This window comes from Talpa occidentalis, unplaced genomic scaffold (genome assembly GCF_014898055.3).
Source record: "Talpa occidentalis isolate TD23 unplaced genomic scaffold, MPIMG_talOcc4v2.1 talOcc4.7, whole genome shotgun sequence".
Classification (NCBI taxonomy): domain Eukaryota; kingdom Metazoa; phylum Chordata; class Mammalia; order Eulipotyphla; family Talpidae; genus Talpa; species Talpa occidentalis.
The window spans coordinates 135,639,109-135,663,485 of NW_023605083.1; the positions used below are offsets into that span (position 1 = coordinate 135,639,109).

The 24,377-nt window shown below is 73.5% G+C and overlaps 1 protein-coding gene across 1 annotated transcript; it reads right to left on the reverse strand.

Annotated features, from left to right (window-relative positions):
- Positions 1-64: 64 nt before the first annotated feature.
- AATK (apoptosis associated tyrosine kinase) lies at positions 65-22,545 on the reverse strand. Its single transcript, XM_037491911.2, is given in 16 exon segments — positions 65-1,840; positions 2,716-2,809; positions 2,811-2,902; positions 3,213-3,372; positions 3,445-5,965; positions 6,283-6,432; positions 7,457-7,578; positions 7,638-7,722; positions 8,591-8,724; positions 9,147-9,196; positions 9,199-9,233; positions 9,325-9,443; positions 9,926-10,005; positions 11,661-11,808; positions 13,940-14,073; positions 22,503-22,545. Coding segments are annotated over 15 exon segments (3,876 nt in total). The 5' UTR covers positions 13,985-14,073; positions 22,503-22,545; the 3' UTR covers positions 65-1,799.
- Between the last annotated feature and the right edge of the window lie 1,832 nt (positions 22,546-24,377).

Sequence of the window (24,377 nt, forward strand, 5' to 3'; positions counted from 1 at the left end):
GGCTGCCCCCCAGCCCTTCGCCCGCCCGGCTCTGCCCGCCCTGGCCGGGCCCGCCTCTCCCCGCGGAGGTGGCTCTGCAGGCACCAGGAGAACACGCCGCCCTCTCGTGGCCACCGTGGCCGCTGTCTACTCAATAAAGAGGCGCTCCTGGGCCGCCGGCCGGGCCTCTCGAGGTGAATCTCCTAGGACACGCTGCTTCCTCCGCCGCCCGCCAAGCGCTCCGCCGGGCCTCCCGCTCCCGCCAGCAGCTCGGGGGGTAGGAGGCTTGCCAATCCTGCCCAAGCCCGGGCTCCCGGCCATAACAGGCCGCGGGACCCCAGCTCTCCGCCCTGCCCCGGGGCCGGGTGGGTGTTGCTGAGGCCTGGGTCCCCACACCTTGTGTCTCTGCGGCCGAGATGCCGTCGCCGTGACCCGCGTGGTGCCAGCCCCTCTGGGGGGGGGAGGTCTCAGGCTGAGAGGCTCCTCCCGACCTTCTCAAGAGGGTCCTGGAGCCTGAGCCACTGCAGCCCGCCCACACCCCAGGCTGGGGGACAGAGCCACGGGGCAGGTGCTGGGGAGGGGGCCGTCTCCAGTCCACCCCCTCCACGCTGAGGGACAGGTGTGACCCCTTGGAGGGGCGGGAAAGGGCCGCGGGGGACAGTCGCCCTCCCTGGCTCGGGAAGAACCCCCAGGGCACGTGGGGCCTTGCTCACTGCAGGGTGCTGCGCCCACCCCAGGCAGAGTGGCAGCAGGGCCCCAGCACGGCCCACGCACCCTCCTGCCCTGGGCATCACCTGCAGCCGCAAAGAAAACACAGGCCACCGTGAAGGCTGTTTCTTAGCTCCATTTCTCTTAAAAAACAAACCAAAGAACAGGAAAACCATTGCGCCAGCATCCTAAGCCTCGAACTCAGAAACAACAGAACGCAAACCCGAACACAAGCCCCAGCCCCCACAGCCCCCACCTTTACGTCTCTTTGGCAACAGTGACGAGAGCCGGGCGCGCCCACTCCCAGGTGGCAGTTCCGCTCCCAGCGCCCCGCCTTGGCGGGAGGCGCCCTGACCGGGCTGGGCAGCAGCGCGGCCCCTGCTTCCTCTGCCAGCCAAGCCGGGCAGCATCCTGCAGGGCAGCTGGCGGCACCGCCCTGCCACAGGCACCTCTAAACCCGGCGTCGGCAGGGGGTGGCCTGGAGCAGGCTGCCCACCACCTGGGCTCCAGCGGGAGGGGCCGGGCAGCAGCTGGGCAGACCCTGTGTGCAGGGGCGCTGATGGGTCTGACAATGAGGAGAAGTACAGCCACAGACTTGAGGTAAGGGGGCACACGTGAGCCTGGGGTGCTGAGTAAACCCAAAACCAGGAAAGGGCGGAGGAAGCAGCGCTGGCTCAGTGACCAGCACTTCCCAAGGTGAGGACACACGTCCCGCGACGCGCCCAGCCAAGAGCAGGTGACTTGGCCGCAGAGGTCAAGCAGTCCAGCAGCGATGACCGGGGGAGGAGCAGCAGCAGGATGGGCGCCATCAGCCCTGAGGGCGACACGCATCTCTGGGGGCTAACAGCAAACCCGAGTGTCTCCGACAAGTTCTGCCCCCAGGGCAGCACTGGCGAGTAGGCACAGTCACTGCCCATCAGGGCCAGGGAGGAACCTCTCGTCCTGCTCTCGTCTCCGAGCACCGCGCGGAGCACTGAGGCACCAGGAGCTGCCGCCAGCCGCCACCAGGAACGCAGCTCCCACTCGCGCAGCGTCACCATCCTCGCTGCTGCCCGAACAGGACGGACAGGGGCTCCGGCCACGTAGGCTCCAAGACGGGGCACCACCTGGCCTCAAGCCTCTTTATAGCCGCCCCCAGCACCTGCCACGGAGCCTGGCAAACAAGGGGTGCCCTGTGAGCACTAGGGGAGACGCCGAGACACAGCAGGTGCCTAGAGAACCCCTGCTTGGACAACCACTGCTCCCCAGGGCTCCCGGGCCGAAGCTTCACGCCCTGCCCGGTCTGCCTCTCATGTCCAACGGGGCCCGTCCTCTTCCTGCCATAGCGGCAGAGCCCAAGCCAAGCCAGCTCAGCAATCGTCCCCAGAGCCCTCACAGGCGGAGAAACTGAGGCTGGCCAGGGCCCCACACTCGCCTTCCAGCAACCGGCTTGTTCGCACAGACACCCGTGGACGGCGCACCCGTGCTGAGGCACAGCAGCCGGCAGAGACCCGGCCTGCCCAGGTGGAGGGGGCGGAGCGCACCTCCCGGCACGGCGGGCGGCCTTCCAAGGGGGCCTAGCACAGTAGGGGCGTGGGGGCTGCCTGGCAGGAAAGAGCTCCCGGGTGCCAGGGCCGAGAGTGCGGCAGGGAGGGGAGGCTACGGCCCTGCCCCCAGGCTCCCACGCCCGAGGCCTTAGCCACGGGCTGAATTTGAACCTCCGGACCCCCAGGCCCCGGGCCAGTGCCGCGGGGGTGGGCGTGGAGGAGGGAGACCCGCAGCGGCGGGACGGCCCTGGGGGAGCGGCCGCTGTGGGTTCGGGGGCTCAGGTCAGGCGGAGACCAGCCTGGGCAGGCGTGTCTGGGACCCCGCGCCTCCCCGGAGGACGCGGGGCCAGAGCGCGCCGCCGTGGCGCCCCAGCACCTGCGAGCCTCAGCTTCCCCCGACACCCGCGCGCGGCGTCAGAGAACCAAGCGCAGGGCCTCGCCCTCCGGGCCCTCCCGGCGCCCGCGCGGACCCCCCGCCCGCCCGCCCGCCCGGCGGACTCACCTCCCACGGACCCGGCGTCCGAGTCGCACACCTGAGTGATGGAGAAGCGAGACGCGGGCGCCGGGGAGACGGTGAAGCGCGAGAAGGGGCCCGGCGCGGCGGCTTGGGGCCGCGGCGGCGGCGGCGGGCGGGGCGGGCTCCTCGGGGCGCAGCAGCGCGAAGCGGTCGTCCCACTCGAAGCTCCCGCCTGCAAGCGGCGTCGCGCGCACCGCGTCAGGAGCCGGCGCCCTGACGTCAGCGACACGCGCCGCAGCCCCGCCCCGCCGACAGACGCCCGCCGGCCTCGCCCCCGCCGCCGGCAGGCCCCGCCCCCGCCGCCAGGCCCCGCCCCACTCGGGTCCCGCCCCCGGGCCCCGCCCCACTCGGGCCCCGCCCCCCGCCGATGACAGGCCCCGCCCCGCTCGGGTCCCGCCCCCGCCGCCGGGCCCCGCCCCACTCGGGCCCCGCCCACCGCCGCGGGCGCCCCGCCCCGCTCGGGCCCCCCCGCCCCAACTCACCCTCGGGCGCCGCGGAGCCGTCCGGGGAGCCGTCCGGGGAGCCGTGCGCGGGGCGCGGCCGGCTCGGGGCCGCGGGGGCGCCGGGGCTGCCGGCCGGGAGCCCGGGGGCCGGCTCCTGGGCGCCGGGGAAGGGCTCCCCGCGCTCCCGCGTGGGGCTCTCCTGGAGGGCAGAGCGGCACGTGGTCGGCGCCCGGCCGGCGGCCACCCCGCCCCCGCGGCCCGCCCGGCCCACCTGGTCGAAGAGGTAGACGGTGACGTCGTCGAAGAAGGACACGGCCTTCTTCTTGCGCGCCAGGTCGGCGCGGAGCGCCGCGGACAGCAGCCCGGGCACCTTGAGCAGCCCGCGCAGGCCGCGCGCGCTCTGGCTCTCGGCCACCACCACGGGCACGGGCGGCGCCTCCTCGTCGCTGTCCTCGCCGGGCTCCTGGACGCTGTAGCAGCGGAGCTCCTCGTCCGACTCGTCGCTGTCCTCGCTGTCCTCGTCCTCCTCCTCCGCGCCGCCCCCGGGGGCGGCGGGGCGCCCCGGCAGGGCCAGGCGCAGCGGCGCGCGGGGGGCGCAGGGGCCTGCGGGCCGCGCCGTCGCAGGCGGCAGCGCCGGGGCCTCCCGGGGCTCCGGGCCGGGGCCCTCCGAGCTCGGAGGCGCGGGGGTCAGCAGAAGACTCTTAGAACACCCAGGGCTGGGCAGCAGCTGCAGCGGGGCTGGGCCTCGGGGCCCGCGAGGCTCCAGTCCGGGGTCAGCATGGCAGGTGCTTGGCTCCGGGGGTGGGGGCACCCCCCTCAGCACCCCAGACTCCAGGGACTCCTGTGCAGGCTGTGGCCCGGGCCCCTGCAGGCCCTCCAGGCCCGGCTCTGACCCACAGACCGGCACCTCCCTGAGCTTCTGCTCAGGGCCCCGGGGCGGCTCGGGCTCGGCGTCCAGGTCCGAGAAGTAGGCCGAGTCGCGGTAGGGGCTCTTCTCTCCGAGGCTGCCCAGGGAGGCGGAGAGCCGAGTCTCGGGCCCAGGGCTCACCACCTTCGAGGTCTCCCCGAAGGCCTCGGGCTCACATGGCTCGTGCGCCTCCTTGAGCACAAACTCGGGGGACTCATAGTTCTCGGTGTCATAGCCACTGTCCAAGGCTCGGGGCTGCCCCCCAGGGGTGCTGGCAGCCAACGGGCTGAAGACCTCGCGGCTGCCATAGTTGGCTGAGGATGGGAGGTGCAGGGAGCCCAGGCAGCCGGGAGCCCCCACCTGCGGCTGCAAGTGTAAGGCTGACGGCACATCCAGCTTCTTGGCCCGGGGGCCGGCGCCGGCTGAGCCAGCAAGGATGCCAGGGGTGGCCACAGGCGTGTCCTCGGCCTCGCTGCCCAGCGCCACCAGCTCTGGGTCACTGCCACTGTGGTCCAGGGCCCAGGCTGGCTCGGGGCCAGTTGTCTGGCTACCGGTGGCAGGTGAAGCGGGCAGCGTGGTGGGGGCATTGGCCCTCTCAGCAGGAAGGGGGGCTCCCTCCTGGGATGGGGAGGGAATAGAGGGAAGGGGCAGCTGGGATCCAGGGGTGCTCTCGGCCTCCTCAGCAAGCCTGGGCTCTGCCTGGGGGTTGCCACCCCCGGCTGTGGCTGCTTCTGCCCAGAGGGGTGTAAGCGGGCAAGCGGCAGGTGCCACGCCCTCAGCAGACAGGTGCTGAGGTAGATGGGGGAAGCCGGAGCAGCGGCCCAGCTCCTTGCTAGGGGAGACCACCTGCAGCCCAAGGAGAGGCTCCCTGGGGTCCTCTGAGGCCAGGAGCTGGCCCAGCTCTGCACCCAGGGAGCAGCCAGCGCCCCAGGGCTGCAGTGCCCGGCTGGTGCTGTTGTTGTTGGCCGACATGTTGGAACTCCAGTGTCTGTGCTGGGCAGTCCTGAGCGCCTCGGCCTCCCCCAGCTCCTCCCCCAGCTCCGCCCCGCCCGGGGATGTCTCCGAGGGGGATGTACCCAGTGGGTCCTCAAAAAAGGGGGGGCAGAAGGCTGCCTCCCTCCAGTCGGGGTCCTCGGCTCCAGGCTCTGCCAGCATCAGGGCACTGGGCGAGGGCGAGCACGAGGGGCAGGCTGGCCCCTGGCCTTGGCTCCTGCACAGGGAGTCACCGCAGTGGTCCCACGAGCCACTGGTGGGCACAGGGTGGCCCAGTAGCTGCTCCGTGACCAGCGAGTTGGTGGCGCTGCCGTCGGAATCATCGCCCCGGGCAGGGCCGTCCAGGCGCGGGGCTGGGGCACGGGGACTGGGCATGCAGTCCGCGCAGTCCGGGTCGTGGCCGGCGGCGGGCGCGGGCTCCTCCAGGCGGATGAAGTACTCGCTGCCCACGGAGGGGCTGTGCGCGCTGAGCACCGGCACCACGCCCGGGGGCGCGCCGTCCAGCGCACACAGCTCCTGCAGGCGCGGCGCGCCCCCGGGCGGCGGGAAGGCCTCGGCGCCCCGGCCCACCTCCCATTTGTACTCGAAGTTGAGGCCGCGGCTGGTCTCGGTCACCGTCAGCACGTCGTCGCCGTCCCCGTGGAAGCCGTCGCCGGCAAACTGCTCCAGCAGCGGGAAGGACGAGGCGGCCGCGAGCTCACCTGCGCCCCCGGGCGCCGGCCCCGCGCCCCCCCTGTCTGTGCTGGGCCGCAGCGCCCGCCAGCGCCGCTCGAACTCTTCCTCCTCCTCCTCGGAGCTGCGCCGCGCGCACAGGTAGGTCAGCAGCAGGTGCACCTCCTCCGCCGTGGGCCGCTGCTCTGGCTGCAGCCAGCAGAACTGCATCACCTCGTACCTGCGGGAGGCGCCCGCCAGGTGGGCAGTTAGGGCCCCGGCGGGACTTCAGGACTTTCCCACTTAATTAAAGGACACCCCCCAACCTGCTGAGGTGGGCATGGGGGTGGGTGACCCCCGTGCTGCGGCCTCTCCCCTTAGCTCAGCCCTCCCCGCAGGCAAGAGGCTTGTGTTGGGCGGAGGCGGCCATTTCCCTGTGGACAGCGGTCGCTGCCCAGAGGAGGCTGCCGGCCAAGAGAGCAGCCGGGGGAGCCACTGCCCTAGGAACTGGGAGCACCCGTCCTGCAGGCGCCTCCCCCCAGCGCCCAGGGCCCTCACCAGCGGTCGGACAGGGTCAGCTGCAGCTGGGGCTTGGGCAGCTTGAGCTGCTGCTCCCGGACAGCGAAGGCCAGCACCTGCCTGTCTGAGTGGTGGGGGTAGGGCTGCGCGCCCAGCTCGAAGAGCTCCCAGATGGTCACGCCCAGGGACCTGCGGGGCCACGAGCACGCTCTGAGCCCTGGGCGCCCAGGGGCAACTCCCGTCACCCCGTGGCACTGGGGCCAGGACTCCCCCGCCACACCCTCCCCGAGGACAGCCAGGCCCAGCCCGCGCCCACATGAGCCCAAATAAAAGCCAGGCGGCCTCCGTGACCATGTGCGTGCTGTGCTCCTTCCCTCGGCCCCGCGAGACGCGCACCACGCCAGCTGCGGAGCCCCCCGTCCCGCCCGGCGTCCCGGTGGCTGGGAGGAGGGAGCGGGGCCCAGGGACGGAGGATGAGCTGCCCGGAGGCCGGGAGTGGGCAGGGCAGCCAGCGCCCAAGGGCTGGAGCAGACAACACCGGGCTCTGTCCTGGCACGTGGCCTCGCCCAGCTCCGCCTGACCAGCTGTCCAGGGTGGCGGGCGCAGACAGAGATGTCACAGCGGCCTGGGTTAGTGCCACCTGGGTTAGCGGCGAATGGGGCGGGGATGGACAGGCCGGGACCAGAGGGCGTGGTAGGCCCGCAGCAGGCACTGGGCTGGCCCATGCATGGGCCTCTGTGGGAGGCCAAATAGGCCCTGGGAGCAGTGGGGGTAGCAGGGCCCGGTCAGGGTGGGAGCCGGGGCCACCCTGGCAGCGACGTCCAGGGCCTGTGGCGCTGGCCCGGCTCGGTCAGCCCATCTGGAGGTCCCAGGTCCAGATGCCCACCCTGTGCTCAGTCCTGTGTCAGGGCTCCTCAGGGGTGCACAGGCTATGGTTCCGGGGCCCACCCACTGCCCCTCTGCAGGAAGAGGTGCCTTGGCGCCCTGGCTACCAGCGCCCGCCGGTCAGTTGTCCCCAACAGGCGTCCCCGCCGAAAGGCACATCCCCTGGGGCGTCCACGGTGGGCAGGAGGGGCGTGACTGGGCACTGGGCACTCTGTCCCGCGGCCACACCCTAGAGCCACGAGGCTGGGCAGACCAGCCTGCCCCTCAGCACCGCCGGCCTGGACAAGCAAAAGCTGGAGGGTGGGACTGGGGCCCACCCGCCGCTCACCACACATTGCTGGCCCGGGTCTGGTCCACCACCAGCAGGTTGCAGTGCACCTCGTCCACCAGCTCGGGCGCGATCCAGCGCAGCGGCACCCACAGCTGGTCGGCCGTCACGAAGTAGTCCTCCTGGGGGCGAGCGCAGCGTCACCCCGGCCCCGCGCCGCCCGCCGCCCGCCCACACTTACTCTGTATCGGTGATGGGCCAGGCCGTAGTCGCCGACCTTCACCGTCAGGTCGGCCGCCAGCAGGCAGTTCCTCAGGGCCAGGTCACTGGGGGTGGGAGGGCGGGGTCAGCAGCAGGGCCGCTGGGGGCGCTCCGACCCTGGCGCCTGGCCGCTGTCGCTGGGGGCTGCTTGGCCAGGCAGTAGCAGGAGGGCACAGCTGACAGGCCGCTCACCCTCCTTCTGCCCACGCCGGCCCAGGCCCCAGCAGAGCAGGAACCAGGCCCCGAGGGGCTAGGACGTGCCAGAGGCCGCAGGGACCCTCTCCTGACTCAGCCCACCCCCCCCTCCCTGGACACCAGTCAGCCGACTCCCCTCAAGGGCGGGTGGGCCCAGGGACACCTGCACGCCTGGAGTCAGGAACGGGCTGGCCCCAGGGCAGGTGGGGTGCGGGGTGTGCTCTGCGGCCGGGTGGGCCACCCCCACCTCCAGCCCAGCGCTGGCCCTTGGCCTTCCGGGGTGCCGGGTGCGGGCGACCGCGGGCCAGGGGTGCGGGGCAGGGCCTGGGCCGTGGAGGCTGGCGGCTGCCCTCTGCAACAAAATCACTGATGCTGGAGTCGCGGAGTCATCACTCAGCACCAGGATGTTGTTGGGGAGGACGGCCCGAGCGGCGCCGGCTGGCGGGTCACGCGTCCTCTTCTTCCGGCCCACCCCCCGTTCAGCGCCCTGGCCCGACTCTCCGACCTCAGGGGCCGGGCGGCAGGATAGAGCCGTCCACCCCCCGCGGGCCTGGGTGAGGGGGCAGCCTGGCCGGGCCTCCACCCCGCTGCAGGCCCCCGGCCAGCTGGGCAGTGTGCCTCCCGCCCAGGACCCCGGCCCTCAAGAGCAGATGCCACGCCCGGTGCCCAGCCACTGGCGACTCCTGAGGCAGACCCAGGGCAGCCCCGCGCCGCCCTCCTGCAGGCCAGAGCCCTCACCTGTGCACGTAGTTGTTGCGATGCAGGTGCAGGACGCCGCAGGCCACCTCGCAGGCCATGCGCTGCAGGGTCAGCGGGTCGGGCGCCATGGACTCGGCCCCCCGGCAGCTCCGCAGGTAGCCCTTGAGGTCCCCCTGCCGAAGGGGCAGCACCATCACCCGCCGCCCGCACGCTGGCCGCCCAGCCCAACCGCCCTGGCCGCAGCCGCGGGAGAGCAGGCCGGACTCCGGCCCAGCAGGCTGGCGCGCCCCGGAGGCTGGGGCGGTGCAGCTGGCCGGGGCCTCCCTGACATGGCTGGCGCCAGGCAGGACCCGGAGGGCGGGGAGGCTCTGGGGGTCGCGGCAGGGCCGGAGTCCCCTCCAGGGAGGGGCTGCCCTGAGCCTGAGCACTGAGCTGGGTGTGGGCGGCCCCGGGCCGGCGGGCTCCAGGCGCGGTGAGGCCGAGCGCGGGCGGGCGGCTGAGCAGGCGGGGAGGGGAGGGCGGCCGGGGCGGGTCCCAGGCTCCACAGCCACCCGGAGCGATGTGGGCGGCGCAGGCGCGGGGAGGCCCGACTCACCAGGGGGCAGGACTCCATCACCAGCAGGTAGGGCGTCTCCTCGGCACACCGGCCAGGCAGCGGAGCAGGTTGCTGTGCTGCAGCGCCCTGCGGAGCCGACAGCTGCCCCTGACTCCCGGCCGGCGGGCAGGAGGGGCCGGCTCTGCGGGCCAGGAGCGCCCGCCCCCGCGCCACCCACCTGTAGGGCTGGGCCTCCTCCAGGAACTGCGTCTGCTCCTGCACGCTGGCGCTGGCCTTCAGCTCCTTCACCACCACCCGCGCGCTGCCGCCGCCCGCGCTCACCTCCCCCAGGAGCACCTGTGGGCGCCACGTCACCACCACCGCGGCCCCGCCCCGGGCTCCTCCTCCCCCCGGAACAGGCCACCTCGCCTTCTGCGCCTCAGTCTACTTAGCCGCGAAGTGGGCTCCGGCCCTCCCGGGGGGCCTCCTGGCTGTCATTCTCTCATGTTCACCTCCCCCCAGGCTCAAGGGCCCCAGCTGTTCTGGGCTCTCTCTGGGGGTGCTGGGGGTGCGCAGTAAGGAAGAGGGACCCGGCCCCCCCCAGCCAGGGGTCGGGGAGCAGCCAGGACGCAGCATCTCCTCGTCCTCCCACAGCCCTCAGGAGCCCCAGGAGACTGGCCCCCGCGTCTGGCACCGGGAGCAACAGAGAAAGGACTGGGGGGGGAGGTCCCATGAGGGGCTGGGCGGGGTCTGGAGAGGGGCCCCAGGGCCGGGCAGCTCCCAGGAAAAGCAAGTGTCCGACCCCTTGCCTGCCGGGCCAGGGTGGCGGGGCAGCTCACCTTCCCGAACCAGCCGCGGCCGATCTCCTCCAGGTACAGGAGGCTGTGCCGGCCCAGGTCCGCCGACTTGAGCAGCTGCACTGTAAGGGGTGGGGGCGCAGGGCTCCGGCTCAGCCCCCTCCCCACGCCCGTGCCCCCCGCCTGCCCCTGCGGGGGCCGCCTGCTGGCTGGGGAGCCCCCCACGCCTGGAGACTGCCATCAGGAGCGGGGCGCCGGGGCCTCCTTCCAGGTGTGTCTGGGAAGGCCGTGCCCCCGGCTCCAGGGACCAGCCAGGCCAAAGACGGGGCGGGAGCTGGGGCGGCCAGGGCAGTGCTGCAGCAGCGGGGCCGGGCGAGGCCCCGGGGGCCCCAGCGGCCGCCCCTCACCCCACACAGCCTGGCACTCCGGCGCCACGCATGCCATAGGCGCCTTTGTTGAGGGCTGCCTGGCGCTGCCCTGCACGGAGCACACTGGGTCCATTCTCCTGCCCAACAGACTGGGTGAGGTCAGCGGGAAGGAAGGGTCAGCAGGGCCCGCAGGGCAGGCCGGGACTGCTGAGCCCACTCGTGCCCCGCCTGCGCCCTGAGGATTCCCTGAATTCTGCTCCCACGCCCAGTGCCCCGAGGCCAGCCAGGGCCAATGGGAGTGGGCGGTGGGGTGGGGCCGCGCCCTGGGGGCTGTGGGCCCAGATGCTGGGCTCCCTGCCCAGAGACCCGCCCGGGTCCCAGCCTGCAGAAGCCCCTCTCCGCCAGGGACGGGCGGGAGCTTGCAGGCCGCCAGCCAGGGCACCCGGGACACACCGCAGCCGGAGGAGGCACGGGGCCCGGCGCGACCACAGGGTCTGCCCAAGAGCTTGGGGTGCGCCTCCTCCTGGGTGCCCGCCCGGTGGTTACCCTTGACCGTAGCTGGGCTGCCCTCCCAGCGACCCCTGAAATCCCCCCACCCCAGAAGCAGGGCTTCGCCTGGAGACAGAGAAAACCAGCAACCATGAGGACAGTCCCTGGCACCTGCCCGGGCAGGCGTGGCCCTCGACCCCTCTGGCTCCCAGCGCCCAGCCACGTCAGCGTCGCCCACTGGCCGGGCCTCAGCCAGGAAGGCAGAGCCCACCCTCGAGGCCTGGGGCGGGCAGGTCTGAAGTCCTGCCTCGGGCGGACAGTGGGGCAGGGGCCCTGGGCAGTGGCCTCGTGGTCAGGCCATGAAACCTCAAGCAGAAGCAGGGGGCGGCCTGCTCTGGGCTGCAATAACAGGCCCCTCTGCCCTGGGGGCTCCCGGGGGAGCTGCAGCATAGATCCCCTAGGAGCTGCCAGAGGACCTGGGGTCAGGGACCCCTGCTCGGAGACAGAACTCCAGCATCAGGCGCCAGCCTGGCCGTGAACGGAGCCAGCTGTGCTGATGGGTAGGCCGCAGGCCACCTGCCCCACCCCGGCCTGAGTGAGGGAAAGAAACGCTGATTCACGGCCCCGCCCGCAGAGGGCACCCCTGAGAGACCCTGCCCCGTGGCGCCCTGCCCTGCAGGCCAGCTGGTGCTGAGCGTGTGCTGGGACCCGGCCTCCCCGAGGCAGCGAGGGGCCCTGCCCCCCAGCACAGGGGGCCACCCCCGGGTGTGCCTCTGCACCGAGCCCCGGCAAGAGGTGGTGGGCGGGGGGCTGTCCCCAAGCCCACCCGTGCCAGCCTCCTGCCACTCCCCCAGCACTGGCCGCCGAGCCAGCTGCCCCCCGCACCCCTCACCACGCGGGCCTGGCCAGCAGGCACTGACCTGATCTCCCCGGCTGCTTGGCCATGGGCAGGGAGACCTCGGTGAGAGGCAGGACATACACGTCCGGCCCGTTGGGGGCCGGGGCCGCCGGGGAGTCCTGCACGCAGAAGCCGGCCGCGTACTCCTCCCCCTCGGCATTCTCCAGCTCCTGGGCCAAGGAACAGGCAGTGAGCGGGGGCGGGAAGGGCCGGGGGCAGCCGGGCTCTGAAAGGCCCTTTTCTTCCTAGGCCGGCTCCCACCTCCCCGAGAGCTGGGGTGGGGAGGGCTGGGGGCCCGACCCACAATGGGAGCCCCACCGCGGCGGGACCCCAGCTCGCGCTCTCCCCACGTCCGGCCCCTCCCCTAGACGCGGCTCTCTGGCTGGTGCCAAAGGCAGAGCCCCAAAGCTGGGCTGCCCCTCGCGCACCAAGCTCCCGTTCCGTGGGGGCAGCACACCCACGACACAGGGGTGCTGGAGGCCAGGGCCAAGGCCAGCCGCCGCCCAGGGTCAGACCCCGGCCCTCACGGCCACCTGGTCCTGCCCGGTCCTGCTCGCCCTGGGCAGCTGCCTTGGGGCCAGGGGCTCGGGCAGACCAGGGGCTCCCTCCCCAACCCACCTGGCTCAGTGGACGAGCAACTGAGAGCCCCAACAGAGGGATGATGGGGACCCCACCACCCCACGGCCTGGAGGGCACCTACCCTGGCCATCTGCCTGCAGGCCTGGACCTTGACCCTGGGGCGCAGTCCGCCGACTCCCAGGGCTCCTTAAGAGCACGCCCCGGCAGCCCCGGGCTGGGCCACACCTGGCCAGGCTGCTATTTTGAAATGGGGCTGCCACACCTGCCCATGGGGAGCCCCCACCCTGGGTCCAGAGCACACTCCAGGGCCAGAGTCTCCGGAGACGAGCAGCGCCAGGCCCCAGCCACGCCCCCCACCCTGCCCCGCCTCTTGAATGGCACCTGCTCCGACCCAGGGCCCGGGCAGGGAAACTGAGGCCCAGAGGGTGGAGGCCTCCTGGGGCGTTGCTGCCACTGCCCACTCAGCAGTGCCAGGCGTGCAAGCAGAGGACCGGGGCTGGGGGCCTGCAGGCACCTCCCTAGGGCTGGGAGGCCGCCGGGCCAGACCCCCAGCTGGCTCCACGGGGCACACTCCTGCCAGGCCTGGTCCCCGTTACCTGGCGCTGCCCCCAGGGCGCCCAGCCCGCGGCGCCGGCACAGCGGGCGAGCAGGTAGGACAGCGTGAGCATCGCTGCAGCCGGTCCCAGCAGGCGCTCTGAAGGCCGCCTCCCAGGCGCGGCGCGTTGGCGCTGGAATGTCCGGCACCATGTCCCGGGGGAGGGGGGAGGGGGGCTGAGGCTGGGCCTGGTCAGGGCCTTGTTCTCCAGGGCGTGGGGGGGCGACTCAGCCTCTGAGGGCCCACCCCTGGGTGCCGCCCGCCCTGCCCCATGGCCTGGCCCAGGGCTGCCTGTCTCGGATGAGGCCTGCAGGCAGGCGGTGCCGGCCGGGCCCCCACCCCGGCAGGAGCAGAGACAGCCTTTGCGCAGCTCCGGGCGGTGCCAGACCCCTGGAGGGCCGGGGATAGCAAGTGCCCACAAGGCCTGGCCAGGAGGCAGGTGCCGCTGCCCAGGCCCCTCGGCCGGGTGCTGTGCCGTGTGGGGGTGCGCCCACAGGGGAGCAGCAGGTGGTGGCCGGGACCATGGGGCGCTCGCCCCCCTCCTGGCCCTGCAGGAACCCGCCCTCCAGCCCGCAGGGGCAGCCGAACGCCCCGGCCTGGTCAGCAGGAGCTCGTCCCGGCTTCTCTGCCGGGTGCGCCCCACGGAGCTGCAGCAGGCGGGGGCAGGGTGGGGGCCCAAGGGTGGTTCTCGGCCATCTCGGATGGCTCCGCCACACAGCCCCCGGGGGCTGGGCCCTGCCCGGGCACTCGAGACACTGCTGCCCCGTGGGCACTGCCCCGCGGCCAGCGCGGCCCTCGGCCCTGAGGCGGGGGTGCAGAGCCGCGCAAGCCGGGCCGAGAGCTGCTCTTGGCTCCCCAGACGCGAGCCCGGGAGGCCTGGGTTTCCCTTCGCCGCCGGAACGAGCAGGGATGTGGCCTCCAGCCTCGCAGCGGCTCCGGGAGGCCAGCCCACCCCAGGCTGCTCCGGCCCAAACCTGCGAGACCTTCCCTGCCTGGGGCTGACGTCGGGGGCGGGGGGTCTCCCCGGGAGTCTCCAGAGGGGCACCGGGGCCGGGCCTGGGCCCCGAGCAGCCGCCTGGAGGCCGGGGGGCCATCGCCCGGCCATGCAGGGAGCCCTCGGCCCTCACCTTGAAGCCGACGCCACCCTTCTTGCAGCACAGGCAGGCCAGCATGAGGGCGACGGCGGCGAAGAGGCCGGAGAAGGACACGGCCACCACGGCCAGCGAGGACGACCAGGAGAGCTCGCCGAGCGGGGCGCCGTCTGCGGGAGAGGGCAGTCAGGGCAGCCTCGACCGCCAGGCCCCACGCACCCTTTGGGGGCCACCGGGTCCCACCCTGCCCTGCTCCCAGCCCACCTGGACTGGGCCTCAGCGCCCGACCCTCGCTCCGAGGCCAGCCTGAGCCCCACATGCGGCCAGGCGGGCGCAAGCTGCAGCGCCTCGGCTGGCCACTGGGGGCCGCTCTGGCCTCAGCGGGGGCACCTGCCAGGTTCCCAGCCTGGGAGGTTCACAGACACCCCCAGAGGTCAGGGTCTGGAACAACAGGGACGCCCAGGTCTCCCCCAGAGTCCAGTCACCTGGCCCCACGGCAGAGAGCGAAGGGGGGAAGTGGGCACTGCAGACCCCAAGGGGCCGGGAGGAGCTGCTGCTGTCCACTGCCGCGTGCGGGTCCGGCAGCCAGGCCAGGGCCGTGAGGCCCGTCCAGCCTCTGGGGTGAGGGGCCCTTTGTCACCAAGGGGGTGGGTCTGCTGGGCAGGCACCAGAGTCCCCCACTCCCCAGGGTCTGGGGTGTCCCGCCGCCCATTGCCAAATGGCCACCAGGAGCCTCCCAGGGGCTGCTACTGGATGGGGGGACTCCCTCTGCAGGTCCCTCAAGGCCAGCCCTCACCCAGAGGGGGCGGGACGTGGCCCCCAACACACAGCAGGGCACCGGGGTCTGCCCCAAGCCAGGGACCTGCTGCCTCCCCCTCCCGCCCCGCCCACCCGCCAGAGCCAGACACACGGCCGGGGACAGAGGGGGGCCGCCGGCTGTCCACCCGCACAGCGCAGGGCGTGCCTCCCCGCACCCCCTGTCCAGTCCACCCTCCCTCCCTGGAGGCCTCCCGCTTGCGCCCTGCCCGCTCCTGCTCCCCCCGAACAGGTGTGGCCAGGCGGCCGCACCCTCTGGGCTCCCCACAAGCAAGCGCCAGGGACCCCGGGCGCGCGGATCTGGCCCATCGGCGCACGGAGGCCCGCCCCGCTGTGGGAGGCCGCGGTCCCGCCCCAGAGTAAGCCGCCCGCCCCCGCCCAAATCCCACCCAAACCCCGCCCGCTCCTGTGTCCGGGCCGGGGCGGGACAGAGGAGAGAGGGCGGGGCGGGCGCCACCGCACAGTCCCCAGGCCGCCTCTCTGGGCCGCGGGGCACAAAGGACACGGCTGGGCTACTCGGTCTCTGGGAGGCCCCCGGGCACGCGCCGTCCCCCTTGGGCTGCCCAGGCCGGGCCCCTCTCGCCTCCACACGTCCAGCCGGGCCGGCCACCGATGGCCACCGGTGCTGCGCTGCCCCGCCCCACCCTTCAGGTCCGCTGAGCCGGGCCAAGCCCCCCAGGGCTGGGATGCCAGCCCCTGCCGCCCCCAGCCTCGTGGAGACACGCAGGCATTTCTGGGAGCGGCAGGCAGGGCCGGCAGGGCCTCCCACCTCAGTGCCTCAGTTTCCCCACTCAGCTGGGAGGGGCCTCGCCCGCTGAAGGGTCTGGAATTCCTCTGAAGAAGCAGCGGCCACGTGGCCCCCGGGCTGGCCGCGACCGTGAGCTGCCCCGCAAGCTGGCATCAGGGGCCTCGGCCGCCATCGGCAGGACTGGGGGCGAAGGGTCGGCAGAGCAGGCGCGGACCCGGCGGCCAGGACCCCCGCGCAGGACCCCGGCCATGGAGAAACAGGCAGCCCGTGCGCACGCGCGGCCCCCCAGAGCCGGCTGAAACCACCACCTCGTCCACGCCGGCGGCAACGCGGGGCAAAGGAACCAAGAAAGTGGCTCTGGTTAGAATCCATTCAGAGGCAGAGCGCCCGGGACGCGGCCCCCGAGGCCCCGAGGAGGGGACACCCGAGGCGGAGGACGTGCGCCCCGAGGGCCAGGCAGGGCCAGGCGCCCACAGGGACACTCGCTGGCCAGGGTGGGCCCGCGCGCAGCCCCAGCTCTGCACGTAAGCGAGCGGATAACCACGCGCACGTGGGGCGCCGGAACCCCAGCTGCACACTCACCCAAGAAGGCAGACGACGGCCAGCAGCGGCCACGCGCCCGGGTCCAGACGGTGCAAAAAGCAACGTGGCGCCGGCCCAAGCAGGCAACTGGCCCGAGCGCCGAGTCAGCCCCACTGGCCAGCCCTGGGCCGCGGTCAGGCGGGCTGGCCTCTGTGGCCCCCGCGCAGGGAGGGCCTCGGGATGGACGAGGAGGGCCACTCGCCAGCCCCCCCACAAGCCCGGGACAAGGCTCAGGATCAAGACTGGACAGCAGGGGCCTCCCTGGTGGCGCAGCGGTTGAGCGCTGGGCTGTGAAGCTGCCCGCAGCCTCTGCAGCGCCGGTTCGATCCCTGGCCGCCAGGCGCGGGTCCCGCATGGCGCGCAGACCTCTCCTGCCGCCCGCTGCTCCCCTCAGCAGTGTCCTTCGGTCCTTCTGCCTGCTCTGCTCCCTGCTCTGGCTCTGGTGAATTCTCTCACCCTCCCGCGCTTCTGACTGTACCCAGTGCATGTATAAACAAATAAATAAATAAATAAACAAACAAACAAAAAAATAAATAAAAATAAATCTTAAAAAAGAAAAAAAAGACTGGACAGCGGGACTCACGGAGAAGACGCGGTGCGGCCACGACCCACACGCAGGCGCTGCCGGGGCCCCTCCCGATGGCGGGAATCGGGTCAGGTGACCCCTCCGGAGGGCAAGGGCGGCAGACGGCCACGAGCGGGGCCCTCGTGGGGTTCAGAGCCGGAAACGGAGCCTACTGGGTGGACCCCGGAGGCCGATCGGAGGCATCTGCAAGCTTTCGCCGAAGTGGAGGGAAGTGCGTGCCCCGCACGGCTGCCGCCCACAGGCCCTGCCACCTCCCCGCGGCCTCCGCTGCCAGCCCGGGCAGCCGGTGCACTGGACCCAGACGGAGGCAGCCGGAGCCACCCAGGGGTGCCCCAAAGCCCCCTGGAGGCGGACTTCTCCCCGAAACCAGGTGTGTCCCTCGTGCCCAGCGCCCCACCCACCCCTGCTCTCCCCAGCACCTCTGCTCGGCACCCTGGGCCCAGCGCCCAGCCAGCACCATCCTGGGGCCTCCGCCACACCAGGACCCCCAAGGCTGAGCTGCTTCAAGTCCCCTGGGGAGTCAGGGCCGGCCCACCCCATGCACCCTGGATGGTGTTCCCCCCAAGTGCAGCCAGACCCCCAACTTGGTGGGTGCTGGGCGACCTCCCGGAAGCACGCCCAGCCCAGGCCAACATCCACCTCCGGCCCAGCGGCCCCTGCAGCTGTCACCACAGCCCCGCACCACCTCGGTCCCGGTGGGCCCGGCCCAGCCCCCACCCCGGGGTGTCCCGGCACCACCTCACCTGAGGCCCACGGGGCTCCGTACGGGGTGGGGATCCCAGCAGGCCTGGGTGGGGCCCCTGAGGACACCCCGGCCCCCTCCCCCGCTCCCCCCAGCTGTGACACAAACAGGATCCCGCGCAGGAAGGAGCTCACGCAACAGGGGCGTGCCGGGCGCGAGGGGCCCCGGGGTCGGCGCGCAGGCACTGGCCGAGCCCCGGGAGCCCCGCCACAGCCCCCAGCACCCCCTCCCACACTGGCTGGAGCAAATGGCAGCACCTGAGGGTCCCCAGGCAGGAAGGAGAGAGCTGTGCCGTGCCCCATGGGCATCTGGGGGTGTCCCCTACCAGGGGAGGGGCCCCGCCTCTGTCCCCTCCCACCGCCCCATCTGAGGTCGGGGGAGACAGAAGAGGGGAGACCCAGAACCCTTGTGTGTCTGACTAGAGAGCTCCGGGGCGGGCTGCTGGCCCGGCCAGCGCGTCTGCCCGCCGCCTCTCGCTGCAGAGGCCCCATGGACAGGCCACCCCCAAGCGCCGCACTGCGAGGGGTGGTTATGGAGGGCAGCGGTCCCAGCTGAACCCCCAGTATTCCAAGTGGAGACACTGAGGCACTTTCCACCTAGTGCGCTCTGGACAGAGGTACAGCCAATGCCCCCTGGTGCTCTGACTCCACCCCCAGCAGGCCAGGAGTCTGAGGGGTGTCGGGGTTAGGGCCACAGCCCCCGACCTGCCAGGCCTCCCCCCACAGGCTTCACAGCCCCCAACCTGCCAGGCCTCCCCGCCTCAGTCGGGCCTCTTCACCCAGAGTCCTGCTGTCTTAACTGCAGGGGCACACAGTGCCATGAGCAGGGCTGGGACTGGTGCAGGGGACACCGATCATCTGGGCAAGGATGGCGGCAGCGTGAGTGTCCAGTGCTAAGAAATGACCACAGTCGCCCTGCCAGCCAAGGTGTGACCCAAGCGACAGCCCCAGCTGCGGTCAAGTCCACAGTACACATGGCCTGACCCACCCAGGCCCAAGCTGCCAGGCCCAGGCGCCCCAACAGCTCAAGGCCCTGGTGAGCGCCCCCAGGGCAGGAAGGCCTGCCAGGTGGCTGTGGCTGCATGGTCACACAGCGCCCACACCAGACCCTGGCCACACATCCACAGGGGGCCGAGAGACTGAGGCCAGCACCGTGCCTGCCCTCTGCCACCCAGGCCAGGTGCTGCCCGTCCAGGGGATCCAGGGCCTGGGCCCTGCCCCAGGGACTCGGGAGGGAGGCAGCTCACAGCCCGCGCCCCACCCCTGCACGCGTACCCCCGTCCCTCCCTTGGGCACCCACGCCCTGCACATACTCCCTAGTGGCCTGTGTCCACTCGCACTGCGGTTATCCCACCAGGGCCACAGCAACGCCCCGGCCCCACCATCAGGCCGGCCCAACGGGACCGCCCGCACCCACAGGCACAATGGAAGCAGTTCCCCAACTTCACCCCAAGGTGACGTCTCTCCCACCGGCCTGAGAAAGCCCGGATAGAGCAGCGGACACTCACCCAGGCCCCCTGACAGCTGAGGTCGCCCACCCCAGGGCCTGCCCAACACTGCTGGGCACCAGGCAGGGGGACAAGATCTGGAGAAGTGGGTCCCTCCCAGCAGGCCGGCCGCTGAAGGCCGAGCCCACTGCCCCGGGGGAGGGCCCCGCCCGGCCAGGCGCAGGAGGCCCCGCCCGGCTGCCGTGACAGGCCACCAGGGTCCCTCCGCTCGGCCACATCCCGCCTGACCTCACTGCCCGTGACAGGCGGCCCAGCGCACGTGCCCGTCCTCAGGTGCTGACCGCACGCCCCGCCCTGGGCCTGCCTGTGTCCCCGGAACCGTGTCCCGGGCTCCGGGCGCACTCCCACTTGGCTCCAGCGGCCGGGCCACCCCCGGGGGCCCTCAGGATGCCTCCACCCCAGGCCCAGGCAGCCCCGGCCCTGGCAGAGAGGGGGTACTCGGTGGCCCCATCCCCCGCAGCGGCCCAGACTGGCAGCTGGGAGCCGGCCCTGCCTGCGCCTGTAGCCCTCGTTGCCTCGCCAGGGACAGGGCGGCCGGCGCGGGTCTGCCTGGCTCCTCACGCCAGGGCGGGCCGGAGCGAGGCCCGGAGGTGCTGGCGTCCCCCTGTAGCTGCAGTCGGGCCAGCGCGCGGCAGATCCGGGGCGCAGCTCGTGGGAGGGAGCGCAGACCAGCCCCCACGAGCCAGAGCCGCCCGGAGGGGGCCCAGGGCCGCCGCACACAGAGCCACAGGGGGCCAGGCTGGGCCCCCCCGCGGCGCCCCAACCCCTGGGCCCCCTGGTCCCTCTGCCTCTCTCCAGGACCTGCCACTGGCCGCCGGCCCCTGGGCCCAGGAGACGAGGCCCCCACAGCCGCACAGGGTCTCGTCCGGAGCCGGGCGGACGTGGCGGGGGCTCCGCAGCCAGGCCCCCCGCCGGGGAAGGGCACGCGGGGTCAGGGTGGACATAGGGCCTGAGGGCGGAGGGTCGGGGCAGCCACCTCAGGACAGGCTCCAAGGCAGGCAGCAGCAGGCACAGCCTTTGCATGGACACCAGGAGGACCACCTGCGGGCACAGGCGTCCCTGCCCACCATGACGTGGGCCGCTGCCCGGGACTGGCTCCCCCTGCCCCCCACGACCCTGCCCCCATCCAGGGCCCAGGCGCTTGGAGGTCAAGGTCAGGAGGGCTTCAAGGGGCCCAGCACGCCAGGGCCAGCTGGGATGGGGCCGAGCAGGAGGCGCTGCAGGCCGGGTGGGCCTCACAGGCCCAGACCCAGCAGGCGAGCTGGAGGTGGGGAGAAAACCCAGACATAAAGCCAGACTCCCGGCACCCCGCTTCACAGCCCCCCCAGTGGCAGCGGGCCGTGGGGGAGGACATGGCAGCAACTCAGCGGGATCAGGCCCGCCCCAGGCGGCAGCGGCCTGCACGGTGTGCACCAGGGCACATGTGAGCGCTCGCGTGGGCAATGCCAGCGTGGGCGCCCCTCACGGCAGGCGCGGGCAGGTGAGGCCGGTCACGTCCCCTGGGTGGGTGCAGGTGTGCAGCCCGGGCTGCGGGCGCCCGCGGGTCTGCGTGCTCACAGGTGAGAGCCCCGCACCTGAGCTGCGGGCACAGGCGACGCGGGCGAGGGCCCGTCGGAGAGACGTCCCCTGGGGGGACGGGCACAGCCTGGCTGTCCAAAGGATGCCCCAGAATCCAGAAATATTTTCCCCCAGGAGAGGGAGGCCCCTCACTCCCCACGGCGTGCACCCAGAGACACAGCCCAGCTCGTCCAAGGGCCGCCTCGCCCCCGCTGGGGCTGGCCGGGGAGGCCTGGGCAGGCCCCACAGACCGCTGGGCTCGAGAGCTGCTGCCGGTGAGCCCACCAGCTGGGCAGCAGGACCCGTGCGCCGCGCCCATCCCCTGCTCGGCCCCCAGACCGGGACTGCTGGGCCTCGCTGGCCTGCGTGCCCCGTCCACACCGGGGTGTGGCCTGGCGGGGAGGGCACGGGCCAGGACACGGCAGGGGCACAGCGTGAAGCTGAGAGGCTGGGGGAAGCCGAACCTCCCGGAGCTGCCCATGCCTGGGTGGGCAAGGCGGCCGAGGCAAGGCCACCATCGGACGCCCCCGCCCAGCCAGGCCCAGCTGGCCTGAGGCCGGGGAGCCCCGGTCACCCTCAGGTCTTGGATCCCACGCCCCGCCCGCCGGCCCCCAGGTGAGGCCCCTGTGTGGGCGCTCAGAGGGGCCGCAAGACACAGGCTGCTCTCCCGCCTCAGACCCCAGCATCCTGTGGGCGGCGCCCGAGGTGGGGCAGGCCTAGGGCCCCTCCAGCCAGCAGACCAGGAGTTCCGGCTGCAGGCCGGGAGAGCCCTACTGTGAGTGCTGGGGCTCGGGGCAGGCCAGGCGCCCCACTTTCCTGCCCACGGGCCCCCGGAGCTGCCACCCCGCCCGCAGCGGGCCGTGCTCCCCCCTCGCCTGCCGGCACAGTTGGAGCCGTTAACTGGCACCTTGTAATTACAGCGACCGCAGCTGCGGAGGCCAACGTCAGCCAGCGCCAGGTCTGAGGGTGGGGGCTCCCCGGGGCAAGGAGGGGCGACTCTGGGCCCATAAGACTCACGGTCCTGGGGACTGCCCCCGCCGCCCCCCCGGGGCCAACAGCTCCGAGGCCCAGAGCCATCTGGACAGCTGTCCCTGGAGATGGCCTGGGCCTGGAGCCGCTCTGCACGGCCACCCCCACCCGCCCTCCGGCCGGAGGCCACCGCTGGCCTTTAGGACTGCAGGGGCTCATCGCTGAGAGGACAGGACACCCTCGGCCCAGCAGGCAGACCTGCCCAGCCCTCTCCCTGGGGGAGCAAATGCCTCCAGCTGGAGCGGGGGCCGGGGTCTGCTCCAGGGAGGGGTCCGGAGAGCCCCCCGCAGCTGGGGCAGGAAGCAGCGGTGTGGGCGGGACCGTGGTCCCCCTGGTCATGCAGGCCCAGCTCAGGGCCGGGGCTTCTCTCCCACTTGGCTGGGCCGGAGCCCGACAGGCAGGGGAAGCAAGCGCTCGGCCTGCTGGTGTCAGGTGCGGGCCTCCAGCTGCCCCATCCCTTCAGCCCACCCACTGCCCCCCGGAGCCGGGGCCAGCGGCCTGGGAGAGCCTGCCGCTGAGCCACTGGCCTGGAGGGTGAGCGGCCCGGCCCGTAGCCTGCTGGACGGGGCCACCTTGGCTCCCTGCCATCGGGGGTCTGGGCACCCACCCCGTGTGTCTCTTCCGAGCCTCCGCCCAGCGGGCCGGCCACTGCTCCCATCTTCCCACGCAGGCGGCCAGGTGGCCGGCAGGGCTTCCCGCACGGCCCCCACCCTGGGGGAGCCTCCCACGCTGAGACCATGGCCCGGCAAGGGCCCCGGCGGCCGCACCCCGACAGTGACGCTCCCGCGCCTCCCCGGGGTCCTAGTCCCGGCCACTTCCCCCTCTGGACGCCTGGGGCCAGCGCAGGCCCTCGCGCCCTCCTACCTGCCCTGGGAGGCGCCACCCAGGCCCCCGGGCCGCTGCCCAGCCCCAGCGCGGGCGGGGGGTGCCAGCCCAGGCCTGCCCAGCCCCGGGGCCGCCCTGCTCGGAGCCTGGGCGAGAAGGGGCGCCCCGGGCCAGGGCGCGGGCCGGGCGGGCCGGGCGCGGACTCACCGGGGTCGAGGTGGGAGCTGAAGGCGAAGCTGGGGTTGAAGAAGGACGACATGGCCCGGCCGGCGGCGCGCGGGCTCCCGGCTGCGCCGCGCTCAGGACGCCCGCGGCCCCGGCCCGCGCCGCGCCATCGCCGGCGCCGCCGCAGGTGGAGCGCCCCGCCCGGCCGGCCGGCCCGCCGCAGCGGCCGGGGGCGGGGGGCGGCGGGGGCCGGGGGGCCGGGGGCCGGCGGGGGCCGGCGGGGGCCGGCGGGGGCCGGGGGGGGGGGGCGGGGGGCGGCGGGGGGCGGCGCGGGGCGGCGCGGGGCGGCCGGGCGCGGGGAGAGGCGCGGCCGCCGCGGGGCTCGGCTGGCGCGGCCCGAAAACACCGGCGGGAGCGCGCGCGAGGCTCCCCCGCCGGGGGCCACGGAGACGCGCGCGGGGAGCCCGGGGCGCGGGGGGCGCGGCGCGCGGGGCGGGCTCGGAGACGCAGCACCGGAGACCCGGAGGCGCGGGGGAGGCGCGGAGCCGGCGGGGGTCTCGGAGGCCGGGGGCTTGGGGGGCACGGAGCCTGGGGGGCACGGAGGCGGGGGGCACGGAGGCTGGGGGGCACGGAGCCTGGGGGCACGGAGGCGGGGGGCACGGAGATTGGGGGGCACGGAGATTGGGGGGGAGGCACGGAGGCTGGGGGGCACGGAGGCGGGGACGGCTGGGGGGCACGGAGGCACGGGGGGCACGGAGGCGGGGGGGGGGGCACGGAGGCGGGGGGCACGGAGGCGGGGGGGTCACGGAGGCAGGGGGGGGCACGGAGGCGGGGGGCACGGAGGCCGGGGTCTCGGAGGCGGGGGTCTCGGAGGCGGGGGCGCGGCGGCGGGGGGGGGCACGCGCGGGGGCAGCTGGCACCGGCCACACTGGCAGGGCGGGGGCGCGATTCCAGCCGAGCCGCCCGCATGGGCCCGGAGGCACCCGCCCCGCCCGTGAGGGCCGGTTCCGTGGGGGGCGGCTCCGGGCCGGCCCTCCCACCGCAGCGCCATCTTGCTCCAGGCCGGTGGCGGCGGGCGGGGCCGGCCCGGGGCAGGGAGTCGGGGCGCGGGGTCCCGAGTGCTGCGAGGCTTGGGCGCTCCCCGGCTGCCCCTGCAGGGTGGGGTGGGGAACGGCAGGAGCAGGTTATGCGCCAGGACCCAGACCCGCGGGGACAGCAGGGACCCCAAGTTCCTGGCGGAGGGGACAGAGAAAGGCGGGAAGGCTGGCCTCTTCGGAGAGGCCGCCATGACGCCCCCTTATCCCAAGGTGGCCCCTTCCCATCAATGGGCGAAGGCAGGCGCCCCCACTTCTCCCTGTGTAGGGGCCCCCAGCGCCCACCTCAGGCCTTGGAGGTGGACAGGGCCTCCAGGAGCTTCTCCAGGCCCTGACGGTGCCCACGGCGGGTTGAGGGCCAAGGAGCCACGGGCACGGGCCCCAGGGCCAGGTCCCCCAAGACATCACCCAGATATGGGGAGGCCCTTGAGAACAGGCAGGGCAGGACCAGCAGCTCCAAGCTCCTCTGCCCAGGCCCTCCGCCCGCGTGGCCGGGTCACTGCCCGGCTCCACCGAATGCCCAGGACACGCGGTGGCCACCTGCAGAGAGGGGCCTTGGGGCGGGAGGGCCTCTGTGCGCAGAGCTCCTCCCTCGGGCCCAGGTGGGGCAGGAGGACCCCAGCGCTCCGGGCCCAGCACCGCACCCTTGGAGGAACCAAGGGCCTTGCTGCCCCCCAGCAGGCCGGCTGCAGCTGGGGTGCCCTGAGCAGGCGCCCTCCTGAGAAGGGGCGGACCCCAGGCTGGGGCCGGAGAGGACTAGGAAAGCCCTAGACCCGGCCCGGGGCCCCCTGAGGCCCCACGCGCGCGAGGGACGGAGGGGCAG